The 23,425-nt window shown below is 38.4% G+C and overlaps 4 protein-coding genes and 2 long non-coding RNA genes across 7 annotated transcripts; all 6 read right to left on the reverse strand.

Moving 5' to 3' along the window:
• Positions 1 to 561: 561 nt before the first annotated feature.
• On the reverse strand, positions 562 to 3,376 carry LOC145899469 (microfibril-associated glycoprotein 4-like). The gene is made up of 7 exons (XM_082988257.1): positions 3,248 to 3,376; positions 2,911 to 3,018; positions 2,699 to 2,841; positions 2,547 to 2,643; positions 2,233 to 2,329; positions 1,745 to 1,812; positions 562 to 1,252 (listed from the first exon to the last, which is right to left on the reverse strand). Exons 2-7 carry the CDS (start codon positions 2,954 to 2,956, stop codon positions 1,002 to 1,004), a joined length of 702 nt encoding a protein of 233 aa, XP_082844383.1. The 5' UTR covers positions 2,957 to 3,018; positions 3,248 to 3,376; the 3' UTR covers positions 562 to 1,001.
• A 1,937-nt stretch (positions 3,377 to 5,313) lies between these two features.
• On the reverse strand, positions 5,314 to 7,846 carry LOC145899060 (uncharacterized). The gene is made up of 4 exons (XR_014402461.1): positions 6,453 to 7,846; positions 6,233 to 6,311; positions 5,751 to 5,855; positions 5,314 to 5,560 (listed from the first exon to the last, which is right to left on the reverse strand). It is a non-coding gene; the product is annotated as an uncharacterized LOC145899060 (long non-coding RNA).
• A 2,707-nt stretch (positions 7,847 to 10,553) lies between these two features.
• LOC145899156 (uncharacterized) lies at positions 10,554 to 12,424 on the reverse strand. 2 transcript variants are annotated; one of them, XM_082987880.1, is made up of 3 exons: positions 11,595 to 12,424; positions 11,286 to 11,393; positions 10,554 to 11,023 (listed from the first exon to the last, which is right to left on the reverse strand). In XM_082987880.1, exons 1-3 carry the CDS (start codon positions 11,614 to 11,616, stop codon positions 10,893 to 10,895), a joined length of 261 nt encoding a protein of 86 aa, XP_082844006.1. In that variant the 5' UTR covers positions 11,617 to 12,424; the 3' UTR covers positions 10,554 to 10,892. The 2 variants fall into 2 exon arrangements, with proteins under 2 accessions (XP_082844006.1, XP_082844005.1); XM_082987879.1 differs by lacking the exon at positions 11,595 to 12,424 and having other exon boundaries at positions 11,286 to 11,565.
• A 5-nt stretch (positions 12,425 to 12,429) lies between these two features.
• LOC145899157 (uncharacterized) lies at positions 12,430 to 13,461 on the reverse strand. Its single transcript, XR_014402466.1, has 3 exons — positions 13,342 to 13,461; positions 13,133 to 13,240; positions 12,430 to 12,881 (listed from the first exon to the last, which is right to left on the reverse strand). It is a non-coding gene; the product is annotated as an uncharacterized LOC145899157 (long non-coding RNA).
• Positions 13,462 to 15,178: 1,717 nt separating this feature from the next.
• Positions 15,179 to 16,007, reverse strand: LOC145899282 (cystatin-A-like). The gene is made up of 4 exons (XM_082988014.1): positions 15,925 to 16,007; positions 15,598 to 15,657; positions 15,445 to 15,540; positions 15,179 to 15,354 (listed from the first exon to the last, which is right to left on the reverse strand). The coding sequence occupies exons 2-4, from the start codon at positions 15,598 to 15,600 to the stop codon at positions 15,235 to 15,237; spliced, it is 219 nt and encodes a 72-aa protein (XP_082844140.1). The 5' UTR covers positions 15,601 to 15,657; positions 15,925 to 16,007; the 3' UTR covers positions 15,179 to 15,234.
• Positions 16,008 to 18,235: 2,228 nt separating this feature from the next.
• Positions 18,236 to 19,326, reverse strand: LOC145899192 (cystatin-A-like). Its single transcript, XM_082987920.1, has 4 exons — positions 19,188 to 19,326; positions 18,946 to 19,005; positions 18,792 to 18,890; positions 18,236 to 18,678 (listed from the first exon to the last, which is right to left on the reverse strand). Exons 1-4 carry the CDS (start codon positions 19,233 to 19,235, stop codon positions 18,556 to 18,558), a joined length of 330 nt encoding a protein of 109 aa, XP_082844046.1. The 5' UTR covers positions 19,236 to 19,326; the 3' UTR covers positions 18,236 to 18,555.
• Between the last annotated feature and the right edge of the window lie 4,099 nt (positions 19,327 to 23,425).

Genomic DNA, 23,425 nt, shown 5'->3' on the forward strand with positions numbered 1-23,425 from the left:
TCAGAATTACTTCAACAGTGCAACAATTTCACGTTGATACTATTGCGTCACAAATACACAATAAAGAAAACCGACATCATGTATTTGCAGCGGTTTTGGCTTCTGCAAAGTGCGGCAAATTGTGGACTAAATCGCGTACCACTTGAAAAGCTCTCGCGTACCACTAGTGGTACGCGTACCACAGTTTGAGAACCACTGGTCTAATTGGATTCGCCGGTGAATTATCTTTTTCAATCCTCGAGCATTTGTAAACGAATTTGCCACGCCAATGTAATGTGTTCTTTTGTTCATTGACATCATGAAACGTTGGTCAGTGATTTTAAAAAAGATTTCAACCCCGATTTAAGTTTGTTTTGTGGTTGTACATCTTATATGGGAACGAGTACAATAGTAAACAGTAGAGAACTTTAAATTTAGCGAGAACATTGCAACAGTTAAGAGCATAAACGGTAAAACGAATGATGGGATTCTCAGTTATGCACAAATTACGTTGCAAAATCTCCCAAGCAAACTCACAGAATACTGATAATATGAATTTTGTAAGCTGCTTGCAGATGGCCAACTGTTTCGACCTATAAGGTCTCACCAGTGCAGGTGGTGTGACTATCAGGCGACTTTGCCTATACCAAACTGCCAATACTGTTTGTGAACATGTATTTAAATATAGTTGCTCAGTATAAACCGTAAAAAATCATAACCCTGAGGAAGTATCGCCGGATGACAGACGAAACGTCGGTTTCAAATAAACACTTCAGAAACTTGAGTGGCAGAAGAACGATTCTGATTAATTAGTATGCCCGGGAGCAAAAATAGCAGTAGAAATAAATTAACCTTGTAGATAGTCTTTACGATGTTTAAAAACAGAAAAATATATTTCGCCCTGAAAAGGGGACCGTAAGTACACAGTAATCTATCGGCAGCCTGCCAGGGTAGCTTGGTTCCATGATCCAGTAAAGTTTAAACTACTGATTTTTCATCGGTATTGAAATATGTCCTATTCCTTAGAGCTTTTCGCGAATTTTCATCTCCATTGTTTTCATAGAATAGTGGTACCTACGATACGGCTCCCAATTTACTCCGTCGGCGTAAGATTCGTGTTGGCCTCCGTAATAAAAACCGTTGGGATTTCCGGAGTGGCAACTTTCAAACCAACCTCCCCCTTTATATATAACCGCACAGTTTCCATTTGGAAGAAGATCTTGGTCCTTGTCGTTCGTGGAGAACATTATCCCTGTGTTTTTCATTCCATCACCTGTATGATAAAGTATCTACATGATGAAACTTGGAAAGCACTTGCCTGCAAAGCGTAAAAGCCATCCCGAATCAGAGTAATCAGTGCAAAGTGGCTCAATATAATGCGATTTTATAAACTTGAGTAATTTGTGTAATTTTGTAACGAATCCGACATATTCATCCTATATTATTTGTCAGTATACTGATACTTTTAGTATTGTTGCAGTATATTCATAACAGATCGCCAACAAGTCAGTTCAGCAACATTTTGCAAAACACTTGCCACCGTTTTAGTTCTATTACACTGAGATTCGAACCCCGGATATCCTGTGCACGAATACCGAACAGTTTCCATGTTGTATGTGGGGCGCCTAAATTGATACTGCATGGTATGTTTCTTAACGTCTGGTTTTTAGTATTTCGTTGAGGTTATTTTGTAGAAACTGTAAATTTGTCAAAAACCAGTTTAACTAACACAGTATCGGTGCACTGCAAAAATGAATTGATTTACCTGCATTGCCTGATGGTGGTTTGCTGATTGTCAAATTATACCCACTGCCAGCACCGACTGAGAAGTTTCTGCAAAGTAAAAACAACCTATGAAATGTCATTTTCAATTGTTCGTAATTTAGAATCAACGCTTAGTTTTTTTTTTGCTTTTGAATATACAGCAAGTCTGCAAAGAAATTGATGTTCCCGATTTTTATTCTGGCAAAACTATTCTAGCATTTCGTGTAGTGCTCGTTTCAAGTGAGTCATTGCCAGCTACTCAGTAGACGACTTGCAAAATATTTCTTAACTACTAAAGTACGTATAGAGTAAAAAAACAAGACGTTAAATCAAGTGAGGTGATGATGCATGCTGAATTCCAGTGCCGGAATGATAATTGAAGTTCCTGCTATAAAGGCAGGTCTCCCTGTACTTACACTCATTCTATAATTTTGTGCTATTCGAAAATACAACACATGCAAAATAAAGCAAAAGTACTTTTTATCTTACGAGTAAAGCGCATAGCGGGTATTCCCTTCAAAGTCTTCCATGTCCACTCTCATCTCGTAATTGCCTGATCTTGTGATGCGATGTAAGTTTTCCAAACCTACCACGGATTCACGTTACCTAACTGCAGCCTTTATGGGAATTCTCAAAGGTTAGGTCGTAACGCCGTCTAGGGTCGCAAATGTATTTTGAGGTCTCAAAACATACAGTCTTTTCTAGTGGAAACGCGCTGTTAGCCATTTGCTTTAAGTCGCACCGTATTTACTTTCAAATGAGTATTAGCTCCTTAATTGACTTGATAGCTCTTAACCACTTACCAAGCCAAAACTCCCCGCTTCGATTTCCGAATCCGTTGACGTAATCGTCCCAACCTCTGTTAAAATTTACCGAGCCATCAACTCGCTTTTGAAAAACCTATTAAAGAAAAGTACTTTGAAGCACACCAGTCGGTCTTGTTTTCCGCACTTACAATCCAACCACCACCATCGGTAGACAAGTCACAAAACACTTCGATTCCTTTTAGTCCACCTGGAGGGTATATCACGAACACACCTCCTGCTTTACGGTCATAACGTTGTACAACATCACCACACGTATGGAATCTACCTCTATCTAGTGCAAAAATCATTGTATTTATTGATATTGTTTGTTTAGGATTTTTGTTACATGGTTACGCTATACTTTCAAGAGCTTCAATACGAGAGCTCAGCCGTTCAATGAGGTTCATGGCGTCATCACAGTGACATGGTTGACCTTGTTCACCCTTTTCTCCTTTTCCACCTGCAGTTCCTGCATAAAATTCCTATTTGACTTTCAGCAGCAGTTGTATTTATGGGTCAAATAATTACCTATTGATAGCATGTGACTTATGGATACCAAGCAAGGTTATGTATCATATTTGTTTTATTTATTGTGACAAACTGGAAAATGGTTAAATGCAAGGTGATACGTACACATGGATTAAGCAGCACAAACTGTAAAAAGAAATGCTTTGAATAAGAAATAAATTACGCGTCACCTTGTGGACCTCGTTTGCCTGGCGGTCCTCTTGATTGAAAGCTGTTGTTAGCCTTTCTGGATGACGTCACTTCGCTCGCGCTGTCGCAATGCAAGCTTACTTTGCAAGATTCCAAGCTTATCTGCCCATTTCCACATACGGCTAAAAGCAGGGCAGTTGCAAAGAAGTGTTTCCACATTTTTACACGTTGTTTGTCCCAAGTACTCGTTAGTTAATATATGAAACCTTGCAAGCTGTGCAACCGACCAACTAAATTAATTGGCGCGTCATTCAATATCGCGTTCCCAAAGGGTTGCTATTTGCGTCACTGTCGTGTCTTTACGCTCACATGACATGGCAACGAGTATTGGCAGTACGTAAGCAAAGTAAAGAAATTTGAGTTATCTGCATCAAAACGATTGTGTATAACGCAAGGCTACCGTTTACTTTATATTTAAACGCGATTGTTGTAAATGATGTGGATATATGAAAAACTTATAACAATTGCACCAACGGTGCCAAAAGTTTAAAGGTAGTTTGTTTGAATCCAAAGAGCAATTTTTTTACTATCTGTTGCAGCAAATACATAATCTCCAGGTTTTTGTGTAAACATAAGACAAAATTAAGATTACCGCTAGATGGCGAAAAGAGTGTACAGGAATGGTGCAAGTCGATGAGAGCGATTGACCGCATTGGTCAAGCGCCTGATTATAAACCAAGAAGAAATCGCAATTTTTTTTCGTGAACTCATTTTTGTACCATCGTGCGAGTTCCACCTAGGTGTTGAAAAATGCATTTAATCGTATCGTAAGTCAGCAGACTAACGCCGCTGTGCTATTCAACTCCTTACATTGAGCTTGAACAAAACCTTTTCACTGCAAGTGGTTGTTCAAAGCAAGGTTTTCCATCAAAGTAAATGCGACAAATAAGGGGCGTGTCGTTCCATCAGCCAATCGTGTGATGGCATCGCATTCGGTTCCGGGCATTTCCGTGTGATGTAATTAATGCACTCGAAAGCTTCAAAACCATTCGGCTTAAAAAACTTCAGCTTAAAATCGCAAAATGTGTTGACGTTGAACAAAGTTGGTTACCATTCCACGCTTTGTCGTAACCTTTTCTACCGTGGGTTTTGCTGGGTGTCAACCAACCATTACGCGAGATAGCGCGGGGCGTATTTCACCCATGATGGGTAGTGATCACGTGACAATGCAAAGTAATGAATAACAGTTTTTTGAACCAATTCTCTGTTTGAAATTTGTTGGTCAAACCTTGAGTTTCGGTGAAACTTTGCCAGTTTTGTAAACAAACAAAACATTACCATTAACTTAAAAGGCATTTAGAGGATTAAGCTGCTTGATTAGATTTATTTTGTTTGTGTCTGGTGGGCTTTTAGTCCGAATAAAAGTGTGCTGTTATGTGTGCGATTCGGCAGGGCAGCTGCGTGGGTCGTTCTTCACAGCAAAAACATAAGCTTTAAGCGTCTGCAACCGTCATTCTGTGGCAAAAGTCCAGTTTCTGGGAAGCAAAATAAGTTTGCAACATTGCAACTCTGTTTGGCAACTCGCCCATCTATGCAACTTTCGTCAATAATTACGTCATTCAAAACTTGTTGGTTTATGGATTGCAAATTCAAACATTTATCTGTATATTATATTTCAGCTTGGTGGCGGTACTAAAGTCTTTTTCTGCATGGTTTCTTATTTGAAACACGTTAGTATTTCCAATATATCCATATTTGACTCAAGTTACAAATTTGTTTGACTCCAAACTGACCCCATTCTTTCTGGCTGGAAAAATGCTTTTAATTGATTTTACTTAACATGACGTGTTGTTTATCAGGTATTTTAGCACCCAACATACAATTACCAAATCATACCACAATAGTCGACAAAGTGCTCAATATAATAGTCGACAAAGTGCGTAATTATTCGACATTTTGTAAATTGTTTTCTTGTGCCTGGTGCAAAGTCAACGTTAAGTTTTCCTGCGACTGTCGAATATGTTTAGATCAAAGTTTTCCCTTTCCACTTAAAATTGCAGTAATTGCTCCAGATATTTGCTCAGAAATTAACTTTCACGTATCAAGTAATTGTTATTTATTTTTTGGGGAATACATCATGTATAAGGTTAGACGAACTACAAGTGCGGTTTCAACATACACCCACGAGCAGCTGCACATTGTGCACAAAGACAAATTGTACACATTCTACTTTTTGAATATGAAGAGGTTTTTTTCAGCGATCTCCCCTTTAAACTTGTCCTTATTTTCATCGTTTAGCATCGAAACTCCTGTTGTGAGGGATGGGTCCACAGTGAAGTAAAACGGTGGAGAAACTGAAAATAAAGCAAAGTTTATTGCATTACATAATCATTATTTACGCCACTTAATAGAATGTGAAACGTACTTTTTAATTAACCACACAGTTGCCCGAAAGCTGTTATTTCTGGGATATGTAAAAAAAAAATAGATTTAATGCCAAGGCAACAATTTTAACAAAAAATCGCAACAAGTTTGGGGTTTTACCTTCCAATACACCCTCGATGTTGGAATTCATCAGTTGGGCAAAATTGGATGCATCTAAGGCGCTTTCGACAAAAAACTTGTCCATCACGATATTTGAGCCTTGCTCTTCAATGTACAATTTGTTGTAAGTTATGAAGCATTATAAAACAGCACGAAACGCATAATCACAATCAAACATGTTCACTTGTTTTAATTTATTAGATTTTGCAGATACTAATTGCACAATACACATAACTTGAACCAAAACAATAAACTATCAAAAATTTCAAAAATTCAGACATTTACATGTGCAAAAGATACGACCTATAAGGACTCATCAGAGCAGCTGGGGACTGTGGCACCGAGCTAGCTATTAGACTAGCAGGCACACAAGTTTCCACTTTGTGGTACCTTCCGGTCAATCGACAATGCGTTGGGTACCCAACTTAAACATTTATGTTCCTGGAAAGAAAATCAGTTCGTTTATTTCGTTAGGTACTTACTTTGTATGTACGCGTTCTTCATGACTCTTGCTTTTGTACTTTTCCAGCGACAATTTTCGACAAGTTGCTTCCACAATATCTGAAACAAAGACGTATATAATTTCAGCACATCAGTAGGTTCGGTAAATGTTTGAACTCCACTTGAAATCACAGCACAGCAGTAAGGTGTGATCTGCAGAGGACTTCACCATGCGTTACTTATATACAGCCGAAAGCTTACTCAAGTATGACATCATAGGTATTGTGTGGTTGCTGTGGAATGTTTGGCTCCAGTCGATCCTCTTTTCCCTTTGTATGTGCTCGCTGAGGAAGCCTTGCATCTAAATCTTCATTCTTTGAAAATTTTTTTGGCGTAGCTTTTCCAGAGTTATTTCCGGATATCAAAAAGTAAATGCTTTATTATTCGCATTTGTATTATCTTGATTAATATTGTCACACAATTTTCCTACGATTGAGTTATAATTTAAACCAAACATGAGAGTAAACGCGAGATACAGGACTCTAACGGAAGGATACGAAACACTCACGAATGTGGTATTGTTATGATAAGGTGTTGTTGTATGGCGTTGGAAAGCAATACGAATAAGGACTGCAGAATACCATCAAAAATGATTGCGATATTTTATTGTGGGTGATGCAGTCATATTATTCCATGTATTATGAATAATCTCATTTAGCAGAGAAAATATAAACCATATTTAAATCAACAAAATCGTGTTGGACACAATATTCGCTGCCAAGTGAAAGCCTCTACGGACTTCGTTAAACTCCACGCGCGTTGCGCATTCGAGTTTGCCCAAACTCTGGTTGTAATTCCTTCGCGCAAAACATCACATCCAGGGGATTTTGATAATGCGTTGCACAGACAACAACATCCTTTTGTACTTTCCCGGACATGCCTCGTTTCGCACAAGGTTCGTTTCTCTGCACATGAATTCCTCATAATCAAATTCGCCCCCGCAAAGGTAAGTCCCACATTAGCAATAGGTGACAGGCCTTTGTAGGGCCGGGATTTTCCATTCAACAACTAGCCACTGTAATGCATGTAGCATTAGAACATCAAGACACGTTATTTGTGATTGGAGGAAGCATTGAAATGGGTTCTCATGTGTAAATTTTTTTGCACGGTGCAGATTTTCGTGAAGGTCTCTTCTGGTGTTGTTGCCAAATCCATCCTGCAATATATCCAAAGTTAGGTCGTATACATAAGGTCGAGCATGATTCTTTTTGTTTTTTTGTGGCGCCAAAATTCTGCGCAAATCACAATGGTGGTACATTGCAATTGGCTTACAAAGGATTCTTTTTAATAATACTTGACGCATGTTGCACTTTAGTGCTTGCACCAACTCTTGTTGTAATTGCTTCGGTAGACAATAATATTAATTTGTACTTTTCCAGTTATGCTTGATTTACCCAACGCCTTCACCGCACAAACAAATTATCTCTAGACACCCAGACCCCAAAACATTGACGCAACAGTTCCCACATTCTTCTCAGGTTGCACTTTTTTACTTGATGGGTTCGGGGATTTCCAATTATTCTTAGGTCGATGAGTGCGTTCATTAAATATACTAGCATTGTCCCAAATTCGGTTTGCCAAACATGTTCGGAATTTGGTGTTAAACATCTACGTCCGGGGAACAAGTGTTTGAGTTTTGAAGATGACACCGAGAATAATCTGTGAATTAAGATAACAATCCTTGGTTGCGACGCCAGAGACTTAAAAAAAATTATGAACAAATACGTAACGCAGTCTTTCATTCATGCCGCAGACAGGACACACAATATGTCGGGAACGACGGACGGTGATGTAAGAAATCCCACTGTTATTAGGCCTGTAGCTCATAGCAATTGCATTTTTTTACATTTAACTTACGTGCTCGTTTGCGGTCCCAGCAGTTTTCCTTCAAAGTAAAGTGTTCAATCGCATACAAAACAAAACGCTGGAAATGTCACTTGACTTAAAATAAATTGGTTGTCATGAAATAAGCATATTCGTGGCATATATTTATCACTACGCACCTAAAAGCATTTCAATATTACCCATGCAAAAACCATATTAAGCACATTGAGAACACGCAACAGCATTAAGTTCTGTTGTATTTAATTTTTTTTTTTCGCGCCCAAACTTCTCGTTGTGATGGTTGGGTGATTCCTGTGTGCCTAGCTTTTAACGAAAAAATTACCAATAGAAAATATAAATACGGCTATTTGGTGACGTCAGTTGTGTACAAGACTATGACAACCTATAGGTGATGGTGATTTGGTTCGTTAAATCCACAAAGAAAGAGCATTTGTCAGGCAAAGGTGCACAACACCTGGCACACATCAAATACGGCTTACCATTAGTTGAAAAATGGCGTGCGCAAATTATGACGCTTTGCTCACCGTATGTTCTTCGACTTGTGGGTTGATTTTAATTTAGACGCCTACGTCCTGCTTCAGTAGATAACAACATTCTTTTGTACTTTCCCGGTCATGCCTTGCCAAGAAAGGTGGTCCCCACATTTCAGAGGCCCGGTTGCTCGCGGTTATTGTTCAACCCCGGTCATCCGCACTTGTTCCTATTTTCTTCTTCCCATTCCTTTCTGCGTTGCGATCAATCACAAAACATTACGTCACACTTTTAAAATCTCCAGCATCGAAACTTGGGAAGTCCCGTAGCCCAATGAGCTCATGAAATGAGCGCACCTGATATTATTACGCACCTGCCTCCCGCCAAAACTCCCCGCTACGGTCGAAACAAAACAAACTTTCAAGTAAGTGTCGTTTAAGTGCGGACAAGAAACAGCCCGTCGGACTACTGTGATAACACATATATGAAAAAAAGTGAAATTCTAGAAAAGAAAAAGATATAGGGGGAAATTAGTGGGTCGCGTAATATTAAAATCAATATTCCGTTATCTTTTGTCAGTGACTAAAGGTCAAACCATCGTTTGGCGAAAAGTTCAGAGACGAAATGCATTGGTTGACCCGTTTTTAATTCAGACATTCGAGCTTGTGCAAACTCTTGTTGTAATTGCTTCAGCAGACAACAACATTCTTTTGTGCTTTCCCGGTTATGCATCGTTGTTTATTTTTGTACTTTCCCAGTCATGCCTTGCCAAGAATTGTGGTCCCCATATTTCAGAGGTCCGGTTGCTCGCTGTTATTGTTCAACCCCGGTCATCCGCACTTGTTCCTATTTTCTCCTTCCCATTCCTTTCTGCGTTGCGATCAATCACAAAAGTAATTGCTTCGGTAGATAACAACATTCTTTTGTACTTTCCCGGTCATGCATCGTTTCACACAAGGTTTACTCTGCACATGAATTCCTCGTAATCACATTCGCCCGCGCAGAGATCAGTCCCAAATTTACTTTTAGTTGCAGGGACCACATGGTAATCAATTCTCTATGCTTTAAATTTACAAGAAATGTGGTCCCCACATTTCAGAGGTCCGGTTGCTCGCTGTTATTGTTCAACCCCGGTCATCCGCACTTGTTCCTATTTTCTTCTTCCCATTCATTTCTGCGTTGCGATCAATCACAAAACATTACGTTACACCTTTAAAATCTCCAACATCGAAACTTGGGAAGTCCCGTAGCCCGATGAGCTCATTATTTGAGCGCACCTGATAATATTACGCAACTGCCTTCCCGCCAAAACTTCCCGCTACGGTCGAATGATTCCGATATGTGGTGCATTAATGACAACAATATATTTAATACAGTCACGTTTTCATCACCATTCAACTAACTTTTGTTACTATTATTTATGTCATCGGGAATATAGTACAACTTTTGCAAACCAACCTATTTTAACCTTGCAAAGAAGTAAGATTATTGTTGTTGTTATTTTCTCGATACGGTCTATCCAACAAGGTGAACGTGTTGGATAAAGTAAACAACAATTTGAACACAGGTGTTGTAAAAATTGGCAATTACGTTTCCAGTAGGCTGAAGTGATATACAATATTTGCCGAACGAAATTTTAAAAGAAAATGCAAAATCGTTTGGCGAAAAATTATATTCAGGAGAAATGCACATTGGTGCTGTGAACAAAACTGAATGATCCTCAACCTGATTGAAGCTTACTCATACATTGGTTGTTGGTATGATTGCGACGTTAAGCTGAGTTTGTTAATCTGATGTCACTGTTTACGCTTTATTTGTTAACCAGGCGTGATTACTCATCACTGTTATTCATGTAGACCCAAATGCTCTGCTCGAGCCGAATATATGTACATTGAGTCTCTGTGCTTTATAAAACACAAAATCATAGTGAATACGATTTCAAATTTTTCGTTTGTCTTAATATTATTTAACCATGTGAGCGTTCATCGGAATATTCGTGACGTACGGCACAAAACAAACTTTTAAGCAATTGTCTGAAAACAGTGACTTCAATCCAGCTCTACTGCAATGCTTGAGATGCTTCAGTTAACATTCTAGTTGAAATGAATAAACATAAACCAAAGCCACCTTACACACTGTCACGATGTTTTTTAAGTGTAAACTCTTCTTTGCAAGGATTCTGCATAGGTTTACAAAATACCGCTACGTAACACGAATGAATATTGCAAATACGAGTGGTTGATTATAAAATGCTGTGGTATCAGTCTTACACAGAACCGCAAAGCTCATTTTTCGGCTTTCAATTTTCAGTAATTCACATAATATTCAGTTCTTTTTGAATATGAAAAGGTTTTGATCCTCGAGTTCTTTACTGAACTTCTCCTTGTTTCCTTCAGTGAGTTGTGAGAGTCCTGATTTGAGGGTCATGTCCGAAGTGAAGAAAAACGGCGGATCAGCTGAAAAACAAAAGCAAGAGTATTTGCAATGGTTGCTGTCAGGCATATTTTCGAAAAAATTGCAGTGTTTTTCTTTCAAACAGACTTTCACGGGTTTAACGACATCGTTATCACAGTTACATATGTATTATACTAACAAACAAAGGTTTGTACCAGAAAAATACTTTTCGCTTCGTTTGGAAGGTTTACACGAGTGATTTTTTGATTAATCTTTCAAGATGTTACAGTTGCGAGTGGGAAAATGTTGTGTGCGCTGCTTTACCTTCCAGTACATACGACACCTTGTCGTTCATCAGCTGGCCAAAGTTGGTTTGTTTTAAGACTGCTTCAACAAAGATCACATCAAGCACGTAATGGGATCCATCTTGTTCTAAACGATAATGGGTTGTAAAAATTGTGCTTAGAAGCAATCGTAGTTTAAAGCTTACGACACTCATGTTTACCCTATTGAACAAAAATTATACAGTAACCCGAAATTCTTCGTTTGAGCAGTTAAACGATTTAAGCAATCCTAAACATGTCAAAAGGACAGGTTTCATCAACACAATCGGAGTAATATATAAATACTTACTGACAATGTACACGTTCTTCATGTCTTTTTTTGTTTAGCCGTTCTAACGCTTCGAGAGACTTATATTCGATACGAATTACTCACACACTGCAAAAAGTCTTAACATAACTTTTTACCCTTACATAACATTTACTCTTATTATGACATTACAGTGTTAAGTAGATAGAATATACCGATTCATCAAACTTCAATAATAAGCCCCTTACAGGGATTCCCATGGGGAATTCCAGACAAAATCCACACAACATCATATCTGCTAACTCGCGTCAAACATGTATGAATTCATCAAAAAATCTTCCACACACTTCAACGCGCATGTTGCGCCCACACGTCTCGCTGTACTAATTTTTAAAATTGTTTTCTCCATTTCGCCACGCTTCATTGAACTTGTGATCCGGTAGTAGCCTCATAACTACAGACATTATTTTCGCACAACTTAAACAAACATCAACCGTTAAGAGACTGGACGTATGGCTACTTCGCTGACGTCATTGTGCTTACGTCATTATGACCACTTGTAAATGACGTGACGCGGCTTGTCACCCATGAGAAAACGGAAACGCTTTCAAACAACGGTAGTCAGTAAACAGATGTGACTGTAGCTCCAAGTCACGTGACACCACCAATCTACTTTCTCGTCTTAACGCTTCGTTATGGTTGAGTGAATCCCGCATTTCGAATTTAATTAGGGGGATAATTGCTTGATGTTGATATTGCAGGTAGCAAAAACAGTTCTATTTTCGAGCATGGTAACTATAGCAAACCAATTAGTTCGAACATTAAAAAAACAGAAGCGGTTTCTTTTGTTTTAAGTGTGTAGGGACTGCGTTGTTAAGGCGTTAGAATTGAGAAAATCCTTTATTTTTCTCTGTTGGTTATTTAAGCCTTGATATTTATTGATGTAAAGGACTCCGAGCTAGGCTGTGTGTAATTACGAAGTCCACCGTGTGATTTTTCAAGTCCTTGATCATACGAACGTATGAGCCGTCAGAACTCTTCCAAACGCTTCACAAACTTTTCTGCTCTTCTAGACAATATGTAAAAACCTAGCATCACAGAAACACCTGAATGCACAATTGCCTATCGAAATATCCTGCACTCCGCACATGGTTCTACCATGAATACTTGTTTGTAAGCAAGGGCAACACATAATCGCACTCTATTTCTTGAATAGGAAAAGGTTTTGTTGAGAAAGCTCATTACTGAACTTGTCTTGATTGTCATCGTTCAGTTGCCAGACATCTGTTGTTAAGTTCTTGTCCGGCGTGAAGAAAAACGGCGGATCAACTGAAAATGAAAGATTGTATTATTTATTTAAAACTTCCACTAACAGAATTCCTGCCAGTGATCATTATAAATAGTAAACCTATGTTCTGTATCTCATGGCAACTCGTCAGACATAAAGTTACATTCTGATTGTATTGTTCTACGACAGGTGCCGTGTGCTCGAAAAAACTTGTTCTTCCGTACTTTCGTTTTGTCGCTAATACGATTTTGAACTATATTAATAATTTAAATATGTGTATTAGAGATTTTACCTTCCAATACATTCGACATTTTGTCATTCATCGCCCGGGAAAAGTGACTTCCTTTCAAAGCACGTTCAACAAAGAATGGATCCAGCACATCATAAGATCCATTACCCTCTGGTTAAAAACAAGGTTTCCCTTACGTTGGCCCAGGATACACAATTAAATATTTCAGTCGCGTCAGCAGTAACGACTCGTTGAATTTGAATGTTACTTACTGACTATGTACACGTTCTTCATATCCATTGTTTTGCAATAAGCTTCCAAAAACATTCAGTAAAAACCTATTTAATAATATTGAAGCTGATCAGGAAACAGTGCTTGCGCCAACTCACCACTTTATTGACTGCGCACACCTTCTTTGACTAAATAGTCCGACACACGGGCACATGCTTCCAAACGTAAATCACGCACAGGATCGCTACAATGCGCCCTCCAGCGAAAAGACTTTCGCACTCTAAAGAGAAAACGTTTGGCGCTTTAACACAAAGCTATAACGCAAACACACTGGTATAGACGCCGCACCCGTTCGTAAAGTAAGATACCGTCGCCTAAAGACGAAGATTAAAGTCAGATGTTTGCTGTAACTTATGTTCCGAAATCGATTTGTGAACATTGAGTTTAATTAAACCAGTGTTTCTTAACCTTTTTTGGATCACGAACCCCTAAAACATTCTTTGAAAAGCCATGGACCCCTTCGCAAGAAACACATCGTAAATGTCGAAAAATTAAAATTTGTGGACAGTGAAACCTCATGGACAGAGGAAAATACGTGGATTTTCGGAATAATTGTATTTCGTTTCATGGACCCCTTAATGCATCTTCTCGGACCCCTTGGGGGTTCATGGACCCCAGGTTAAGAACCCCTGAATTAAACGATCCGTAAATATTTGAGCGGCCAAAACAAAGCCAAAATGGAAAATGTTCACTTATTTATTAAATTTATACAGTTGTTGTTGTTATTGCGCTTTAACATGGGCTTTTGTTGTTGTAATGATTGCGACTTTAATCATATTTTGTTTTTGAATCTGACGTCACTGGTACTGTGTTTGTGACTCTGATGTCATTACTAATGCTCAAAGCTCCACTACCAGTGCTGGATTAAGGTTCCACTGTCGCCAAGGCAACCAGAGATAAGTGGCCTGCGCTCACTAAGAACAAGGGTTAAACACTGAAGAACACAGCGACCAATTGGAAGTTCAGCTTTTTGAAGGGATTAGCTTTCGATGGGAAGAACCGTTTAACCTCTTTAATGTGGATCTGGCGTCATAAATTCATTTAGTTGGCCTAAATTTTAGGCTGCATGTGCCTTGATTACCTAATGGTGAATCCGGCACTGTCCACTTTCCCTTATTCTCTACGCAGTTTTCTTTACATTGTAACCGTGTATTGTATATCAATGAAGCAAAGCATCATCAGTTTCTTATTTAAATAGAAATGTACATTTGTACGTATTGTTAAAAACATGTGGCATATAATGCATGTAAAATTCAAAATCGTTAACTTAATTAACAACTCATGCAAAAAAACTTGTTTTTATTATGTGAGTTATAACTATAAGGATAATGATCGCCAGGGTACTGCTCGCAGATCATTGGTGTGGGATCGAAATATGACTTGAAATAAGTAGAAGTCATACCAAAGTCGCTGCAGCATTATGGTCGTCTTTGACGATGGTTGTCTTTTGACTTTACATTTTCACTGACAAGAAAATTCAAGATTAGGCATGAGTCGCTTACTGACTTTTAGTTTGACGTCACTTTTGAGCCTTGTTTCCATGTGACCGGGAATATAATCTGACCCAATATAATTTCAGATGTTGAAGCTTCACTCTGCAATTAAACTGTTTTACCCTTTTTTTGCCCTTTGTATTGCGCTAGCAATAACCAAACAAACTAATATATATTTATTATCGCTGCAGTTATTAATAAACCCTCTGTCATAACCGAAGTTTAATGTGAAAGTTAAATATAGCCTTACCGAACAGTGAAAAAAAGACGTTTAAATTCCGATTAGTCTCAATAAGGAAATGACGTAAACGTCAGAGTGATTTGTTCTTTATCCGGTTAATCTATTTTTATTTCATTATTCTGATTTACAATCTGGATCATTCAAAATGGTTTAATTGGATCGTCAGCAGTATGGCCTTCCTGTATACCCAGATATTCATATCCTTTCTGGTTCAACTTCTCCAATATTTTTAGAAAGATGTAACCTTTGTTACATTCCACCTACAGTACGTTAAATTGTAACGATTGACATAGCAATTAAACCGTTTTCTAAGCAATAGTTTGAAATTGGTGAGGAGTTTGGTAACGTACCTTGATATAGTAAATCACTCCGGCCACAACCTGTGTTCGGTAAGTACATGCGCGAAAGATGGTGAAAGGCTCTGGTTGGTCTACATCAGCTCTGAACTGCATAAAAATACTTCTGTGAAATTGCACGAAAAACATATAGGCCGGTCATATTACCATATCTGCGATATTCTAAATTTGGGAATCCGCTGTTTCCAGTGGGCCCAGGCCACCAGGCTAAAAAACAAATTTTTTTACTCGTTTTTTTCTCAATTTTTGTTGGCTACGAAACAAGGCATATCCATGCAAAAAAAACACATTAATCACTAATCTAATTTTTGTCAGAGGTAAAGTATATAAATAATGTACGGAAAATTCTGAATCGTTTACTTAATTACTGAACCATATACATACAAAGAGCGTTTATTGTGTTAACTTATGACTGTAAGCGTAATGATCGTCAGGATATCGCTCGCGGATCATTGGTTTGGGTAGAAGTCATACCATCATGGGCGTCTTGACGTGGGTTGTCTTTTGGGTTGACATTTTCAGTAACAAAAAATCCTTAGCTAGGCTGGTAATTATCTGCAAAAATGCACACATTTTGTCAAAAAGACAACAAAGAATGTTATCTAACCGCAATAATTTCAGACCTTGCAGCCTCATTGTGCTGTTGGCAATAATTTGAAATGTGTTACAGTAAAACAAACCTCAATCTGCAACTAAACTGTTTTAACGTTGTTTGTACCTTTTCTAACACGTCAGAAATACCCCTGCCATATTCGACGTTTAATGTGAAAGTTAAATACAGCCTTGCCGACGAGCGGTGTGAAAAAAGACGTTGAAATTCCTATCAATCTCAGCAAGGAAATGACGTACAGGTCGCAGTTATTTTGCAATTGTGATTTATATGACGATGCACACGTAGACGTTTCCGCGTTAATGTGCTCCCAAAGCATTCGACCTTGCCTATTCTTTACTGTTGTTGACGTTTTGAAGCGGAGATCTGTTTTTCTGTTTTTCATGTTTAGATTATTTGCATCTGAAAATACACCAAGAGCTTTCTTGCAGTTTCAATTGATCCTAAATTACTAACTTTAAATCGTAATTGCTATTCGACCCAACAAAACCAAAACGTTAGTATCGATAGTGAAAAACATGGTGTGAAAAGTGTGTTTCATGTAGGTTTTAACCCAGTCTATACCAACTGAAAAGAAAACTTCCTGCAAGTGGAAAACTGCAAGGATTTCAAGTCACGAAAATTTGAAAAGCCTTTGAGATGTCAGCAAGTCATCTAGAGGACATTCTGTGTCATATACGGAACTAAATCGTAAAGCAACGCAGTGTAAAACTATTTTTCGTGGTTTAGACCCAAACAAAACTAAACTGTAAATTGAAAAGGTCACCCAAACACCGATTCGTGAAAATGGGTAAATATTCAGGTCATTGCATAATGGCGACCTTCGGCTACACCTGTTACCTGCCAAACGGGACTTACAGCTGCGGAAAACGCCGCAATTTTAGCCGTTGATGTTTACTAATCAAAACGGTGACTGGCATGGACCATTGCGTTTCTTACGAAAAAAACAAAAGTTCGCTATGAATAAGAAAGAAGAGATGCTCATAAAAAGTAAGCAAAATCGTTGATATCAGATTGAGGCTTGTTGCTTCATTGGTATACCACATACGGTTACAATAGAAAGAAAAATGCGTGAGCAGTGCCTAATGCACCATTAGGTAAACAAGGCACATGCAGCCTAAAATCTAGGCCATCTAAATAACTTTATAATGTAAGTTCAGAGGAAAAGAGGTTTAACGATTCTTCCCATCGAAAGCTAATTCCTTCAAAAAGCTGAACTTCCAATTGGTCGCTGTGTTCTTCAGGGTTTTACGCTTATTCTCAGTGAGCGCAATATATGTGTATTTTCAGGCCACTTGTCACTATTTGCCTTATCGACAGCGGAGCCTTAATCCAGCACTGGTAGTCGAGCTACACGAGCATGAGTAATGACATCAGAGTCACAAACACAGTATTAGTGACGTCAGATTCAAAAAAAAGAATGAATAACTTAACAACCAAAGCACGAGTTAGAGCGCAACAACCAATGTAAATATTTTATGAATAAGTGACTTTTTTCTACGTCGACGTTGTTTTGCTCTTTTAGATATTTGTTGGTCATTTTCTCGACCTCTACGTTCGTAGGTCGATTTTTATGTTTAAGTAATCGCTGAAACAATTACCCAAACCATTAAATGAAAATTACCGTTCTGGTTTTTGCCTAACCTCGATCAATTTCGCACACTCTTAAGTTTTTTATTGGATACTTGCTTCTTAACAAAAATTTGGTTACCTGATAGCAGGGATTTCTATTGTAAAGTGGTTTCTTTGTTTAAAACTATTGAAGGATACGAGGCGATTGTCACGAAACATATGTCACAACGATAATCGGATTATTATCTTCTATAGGCGATGGAATCTCCCTTTTTGGGAACGGTTGGGGCGTTTGTATTTGCGTTAAAGTCTTGTGTTAAAGCACAAATAGTTGTCCCTTTTGAGTGCGAAAGTATTTCCGATGGAGGGCGCATTGCAGCGATTTTGTGCGTGGCTTAGGCGACTGGGGGCATCGGTCAAGTGCCAGACCAATATTCCAAGAAGAAAACTTGATCGGGATTCGTGGTCAGGATATCCTGGGTTACAATACCGGTGTGTAAAAAACAACATGTATGCGTGTGTCGGACCGGTTGGTCGACAAAGAACGACTTATTGAACTTGCACTTACTCACTGACACATACACGTTTATAATATCGTCCGGGTTTTAATGTCTAAATATTCTTGTTTAGATACTGGTGAAGCAAAATACTCTAGGCGCCAAAAGACAGAACCATTTTCACGAAGGTAGTGACACAATACAAAATGTTTTTCATGCGTTCATAATTTCTCGTTTATCTTTTCCTTAACATTGATTTGTCGACAAGCAGATTTTGGCGTCTAAAAAGTTACTTAACATTATCACATACATTAACATAATCTTCACTTGTTTCTAACGAACGACAAGTTTATAAACAACAAGCACAAATAACCATTATAGTCGGTTTCTACTTGACAAAACGTGTGCTAACACAATCTGGTCCATTCAAAATGCGTTGATTTCATCGTCATTAGTATGACCTTCCTGCATACCAAGGAATTCAAATCCCTGGTGATTCGTTTTTTCCAATATTTGGATGACAATGTAACCGTCTCTGTCAGTTTGCACCTGTGTTGAAGCAACAGTGATATAGCAAAAGCATTGGGCCTGAATAAGGTCGCATATTCAATTCGTTTCTGCTTTACATAATGGTTTGAAAGTGGTCGGAGCTTTTATGTTACCTTGATGTAATAGATAATTCCATTTACGACCTGTGATCGGTAAGTATGAGCACGAAAGATGACGAACGGTGTCGATAAGGTCAACACATTTGTCCTAAACTGAAAAACATTGCATATGAAACTGGGCGATGAACTATACGACTAATCATAATACCATGTCTGCGATGTTCTGAAGTTGGGCATTCGCTGTCATCAAAACGCTGAGGCCACCGTCCTAAACAAAGGGCGGAACAAAATTATTTTTATCCTACAACCGTTGACATATCTACTGTATAGTTCTTCGGCAACCGCGATCAAAAAAGCTTTGGTCGTTAACCTACTATTTCCAGACCTTTTTTAAATGATAAAAACAACGATTTTCATGTGGTAAACACTTTTTAAAACCAAATCATTTACACCCTTCTGTTGATACTCCTTGACGATGCTTGTCTTTTGAGTTGACATTTTAAAGAACAGAAAACTTTATTCCCAACTGATAATTAAGTATCTGGCGAAAACGCACTTTTAGTTGTTTAACGATTTAGTTGTTTAAGTCTTTCCTATAACAAAAGGTAGCAGTTATATTTCACCCTTCATAAACTTATTGTTTACATGTTGCGAAAGCTACTTTTTGTTTAACGATGGTGCAAAGCGTATCGAATTGCAAAGCCTTCAATGGAAGTCCAGTTTTTAATTATTTCACTTTTCTATTCTTTCCAAACCCCGACCTTGTTCAAACCGAGTTTTAAACTAATGCTTGGACGATGAGTTATTGCTTCTTGAATCATATTCAGCATAGGATTTTTCTTTCTTCTCACTATCTCTTGCTCTCTTTCTTTCTCTCTTTCTCTCTCTCTTTCTCTCTTTTCCCTCTCTCTCTCCCAGCTTAATTCCTACGATATTCAACCTCAGTCACTTCACATTAAGAAAACCATGTAAAATCGGAAAACAAATTTGGGATCATTGTTTATTGCGCCAGCAAAGTCATGATACATTTATCAATATATATTAACTACATTGTGCACGGCATTAGTGCGCCTTGTAGAGGCTGATATCTGATGAAACAAGAGGTACTCGCGAAAGCTAGTGTACTTTAGAATACAAAAGTCAGTCTTCTTAAAGAGTGCCAAGCCAAGAGAATTCAATACTGAAACACAAGGAAATTGCAAATATCAAACAATGGAACAGCAACATAATGGTCTGTGAGTTTAATCAAATTTTGTTGAAAGTTTTTTGCATCATTCAGAAATCCTTACAATCAATAGCTTACCAAGTTGGTGTGGCGTACAGTGCAACATCACCATAAAGAAAATATGTGTTTGGATTTGCCAATAGGCTGGTTGTTAAAATCGGATATACATCCTGGATGCTTGTTGTTATCAATACAAAGCAGTAGCATTGTTTAAAGTCACAACAATATACAGTTACAAATCACGGCGGATGCCGCTTGAGTTAATGCATACACGGAAACGGCACTGATGGCATTGTATTGTTATTGGATAAGAGGTTTCCTCCTTTACTGTAAACAGCTATTGGTATAACCTTGCATATGCTCGACTTGGTTCTAACGAGGCATTCGTGAGTCCCGTATTACTGAAGTTGTAGGTAACGATTTTGGACAAAATTTTCAAATATAATTTTTTGTATTGGGACAAAATCGTACAGATTAAAAACATTCTGGACTTGTTTTTGAATACAGAAAATATGTTTTTTTGTAAAACATACATGTTCTTATCTTTACCACTGGAATCAGCTTTCATTATCATGCTTACCTTAAACCAGGGTTTCTCAAACTGTGAATCAAGCTCTTGTATGTTATACCACTCGGCATATTCCCCCATGACACTCAGTTTTCCTTGTCTCGTTTCAAAGAGTGACGCTACAAATTCTGACTCCTTGTCAAACGCAGACCCTAGGCATTTGTTTCTTTGTTGTTGGTAGCAATAAAATGTTTTTACTTCATGAAATCTACCTAACCAGCAACACTTCTTTCACGTGACACAAGTTAACCTTCAATTCAATTTTAAATGTTACTAGAATAGATTTCCATTTGAATAAGAACAGAAGATGCTCTAATAAAAAGCGAAACATGTATTCTAAAACTAGAAGCATGGACACAAAGTTGTTCTAGTAACATTTAAAATTTGTTGTTGGTATGATCTTTTGCCCATTGTTAAAGGACGAACCCCATCTTGGATAGAAATTGTGATGTCAAACGTGATGCATTTGCGGAAATCTCCTCGCATTGAAATAAGATTGACATTTCCATCCCACTGTGAGCTGTTGGATGAATAGTAAGCAAAGCAGTGGCTCTATCTAACGTATTTTGGTTTTGTGGTTTTTCTATTAAAGAGAACATTCGCACTTACATGCTCAATAACAAAATCTTCAACATTGCGTTTACACATTCCTTTACACACACGCATCCCTATTATAGTTTTGATAACAAATGACGCCCAGCACTAAAGTAAGAGTAATGAGTAAACTAGAATTGTTTGGGTGTTATTTTGTTACAAAATATTTGAACCCTCCTCTGTGCCGGATCCATTTTGAACCCGCCTCTGTGCTGGATCCACTCGAACCCGCCTCTGTGCCGGATCCACTTGAACCCGCCTCTGTGCCGGATCCACTTGAACCCGCCTCTGTGTCGGAACCATTTGAACCCGCCTCTGTGTTGGATCCACTCGAACCCGCCTCTGTGCTTGCGATGGTGTCCTTTCGTCGCCGGTCCCTCCCATGGTTCCAGTCACTAGTCTGGTTTAGTACCAACTTTACTTCATTTCCAACAGCTTCATAAGTACCACCGACGGATCTGTCCTTACGAATCAATATTATATTCCTGGAACTCCAAAAGCAGTAAAAGACGATCAGCGCCAGTATAATATCTCAAGATCCAGGAATATAATTGTATTACTCTTGAATTTTATTTTTTGGTTTGGACTTCTCTTCTTCCTCATACTATTTTACGAAAATTGTTGGTCTAATGTTGGATCCATCAGTAACTTTATGAAATTTCTTACTGTGGCGCGCAAGCATTTCCTATTTTCTATTTGCGTGGCAATCACTTTTGGATCCCTAAAAAGAAGACCAACTTAATCACTGGCAAAACACATTGAAACTGCTCAAGTGTAGTTATAAAACCAACCTACTTTGCACTTTTTAGTAGATCATCCGATTCCTCTTACGTTTTAGCAGGAAAAAGGCATGGAAACACATTAACGCACGAAATATCCAAGAAATTCCGTGGATAAATCTAGTGAAACACCCGATACCCACATTGTGTTGGTACAGGTGAAGGCAGACATAGCACGGTGATATTTCAGGGATAGTTTCCAATTGGGATACGTGCACGAATACTGATGGTTTTACACATTCCAAAATCTGCACAAGAGCATATAAGCAAAGTGCACACATTTTGTTTATTATCTTGTACACATTTTGTTTATTATCATGAGAGCAAGTAGTATATGGCGACAGTAATGTTGCAATATGGGGAAAATTCTTCGATTTTCAAAGTTTTGTTTACACGACACCAAAATACATGTGCGAAACAGGTGAGGTAACACTAGTTGGTTTCCGCCATTTCGAGTGCCAAGTTGCTTGTTCTCTTAAGATCCTCGAAAAAGTGACATTTGTTCAGCGCTACGCTATTTCTAATGTCATGAATTTTGTACAGAGACAACAGCAGAACGGCAACAGTTACCAGCAGGTCAAAAACCAGCAGCACGATGACGTCATCTACCCTCTTGATGGAATACAGCACACAAAACTCGTAAAATGGAATTTCGCATCTAGACGAAACAAGTAGTGAGTTACATATATGTTGTAAGTCGACCCGAATATGTTGCTGGATTTTTGTGTAGAGAATCGTTTACGTTCAAACAATCTTGCAGAGACAATAGCAGAACGGCAACAGTTATCAGCAGGTCAAGAACCAGCAGCACGATGACGTCATCTACCCTTTTAAGCGAAAATGAAAAATCTGTTCCCTGTCGAAAGTTATTACGGGTTTACCTTTCGGTACACTCGGTATTTTGCAGTCGTTTCGCTTTACTAATGATGGCTTATCTCAGATGAGACAGACATCAGACAGACTTTTTTTTCTCTTAAGGGCCCGGTGCATAAGCATGAAAAATCACAAATATAATCGTTTATGCGACGCCCAATACCCACGCCATCCAATCAAAGAACAGGTTTTCGCTGAGGTAAAATGGCCACAGAGCATCTTCAAAATCGAGGTTAGACAGTGGTAATACCCAATGGGCCGGACCGGTGCACCACCAATACACGAAGGTAGTGACAAAATGTAAAACGCTTTTTCTATAATTTCTCGTTTGTCATTTTCTTAACATGATTTGTTGACGAACGGATTTCGGCGTTAGAAAAGTCACTTAACGTCATCATACGTTCAGATAATCTTCACTATATATTATAACGAACAACAAGAGTAAACACAAACTACACAAATAACCGTTTTAGTTTCTACGCAATAAGTGTGTAACTACAGTCTGGCAAATTTAAAAGTTTGTGATTTCGTCGTCTTCAGTATGGCCTTCCTGCATGCCAAGAAATTCAAATCCTTGGTGTTCCAGTTTTTCCCATATTTTAATGACGATATAACCGTCTTTGTCAGTTTGCACCTGGGTTAGAGCAAT

This window comes from Ascidia mentula, chromosome 4 (assembly GCF_947561715.1).
Source record: "Ascidia mentula chromosome 4, kaAscMent1.1, whole genome shotgun sequence".
NCBI lineage: Eukaryota > Metazoa > Chordata > Ascidiacea > Phlebobranchia > Ascidiidae > Ascidia > Ascidia mentula.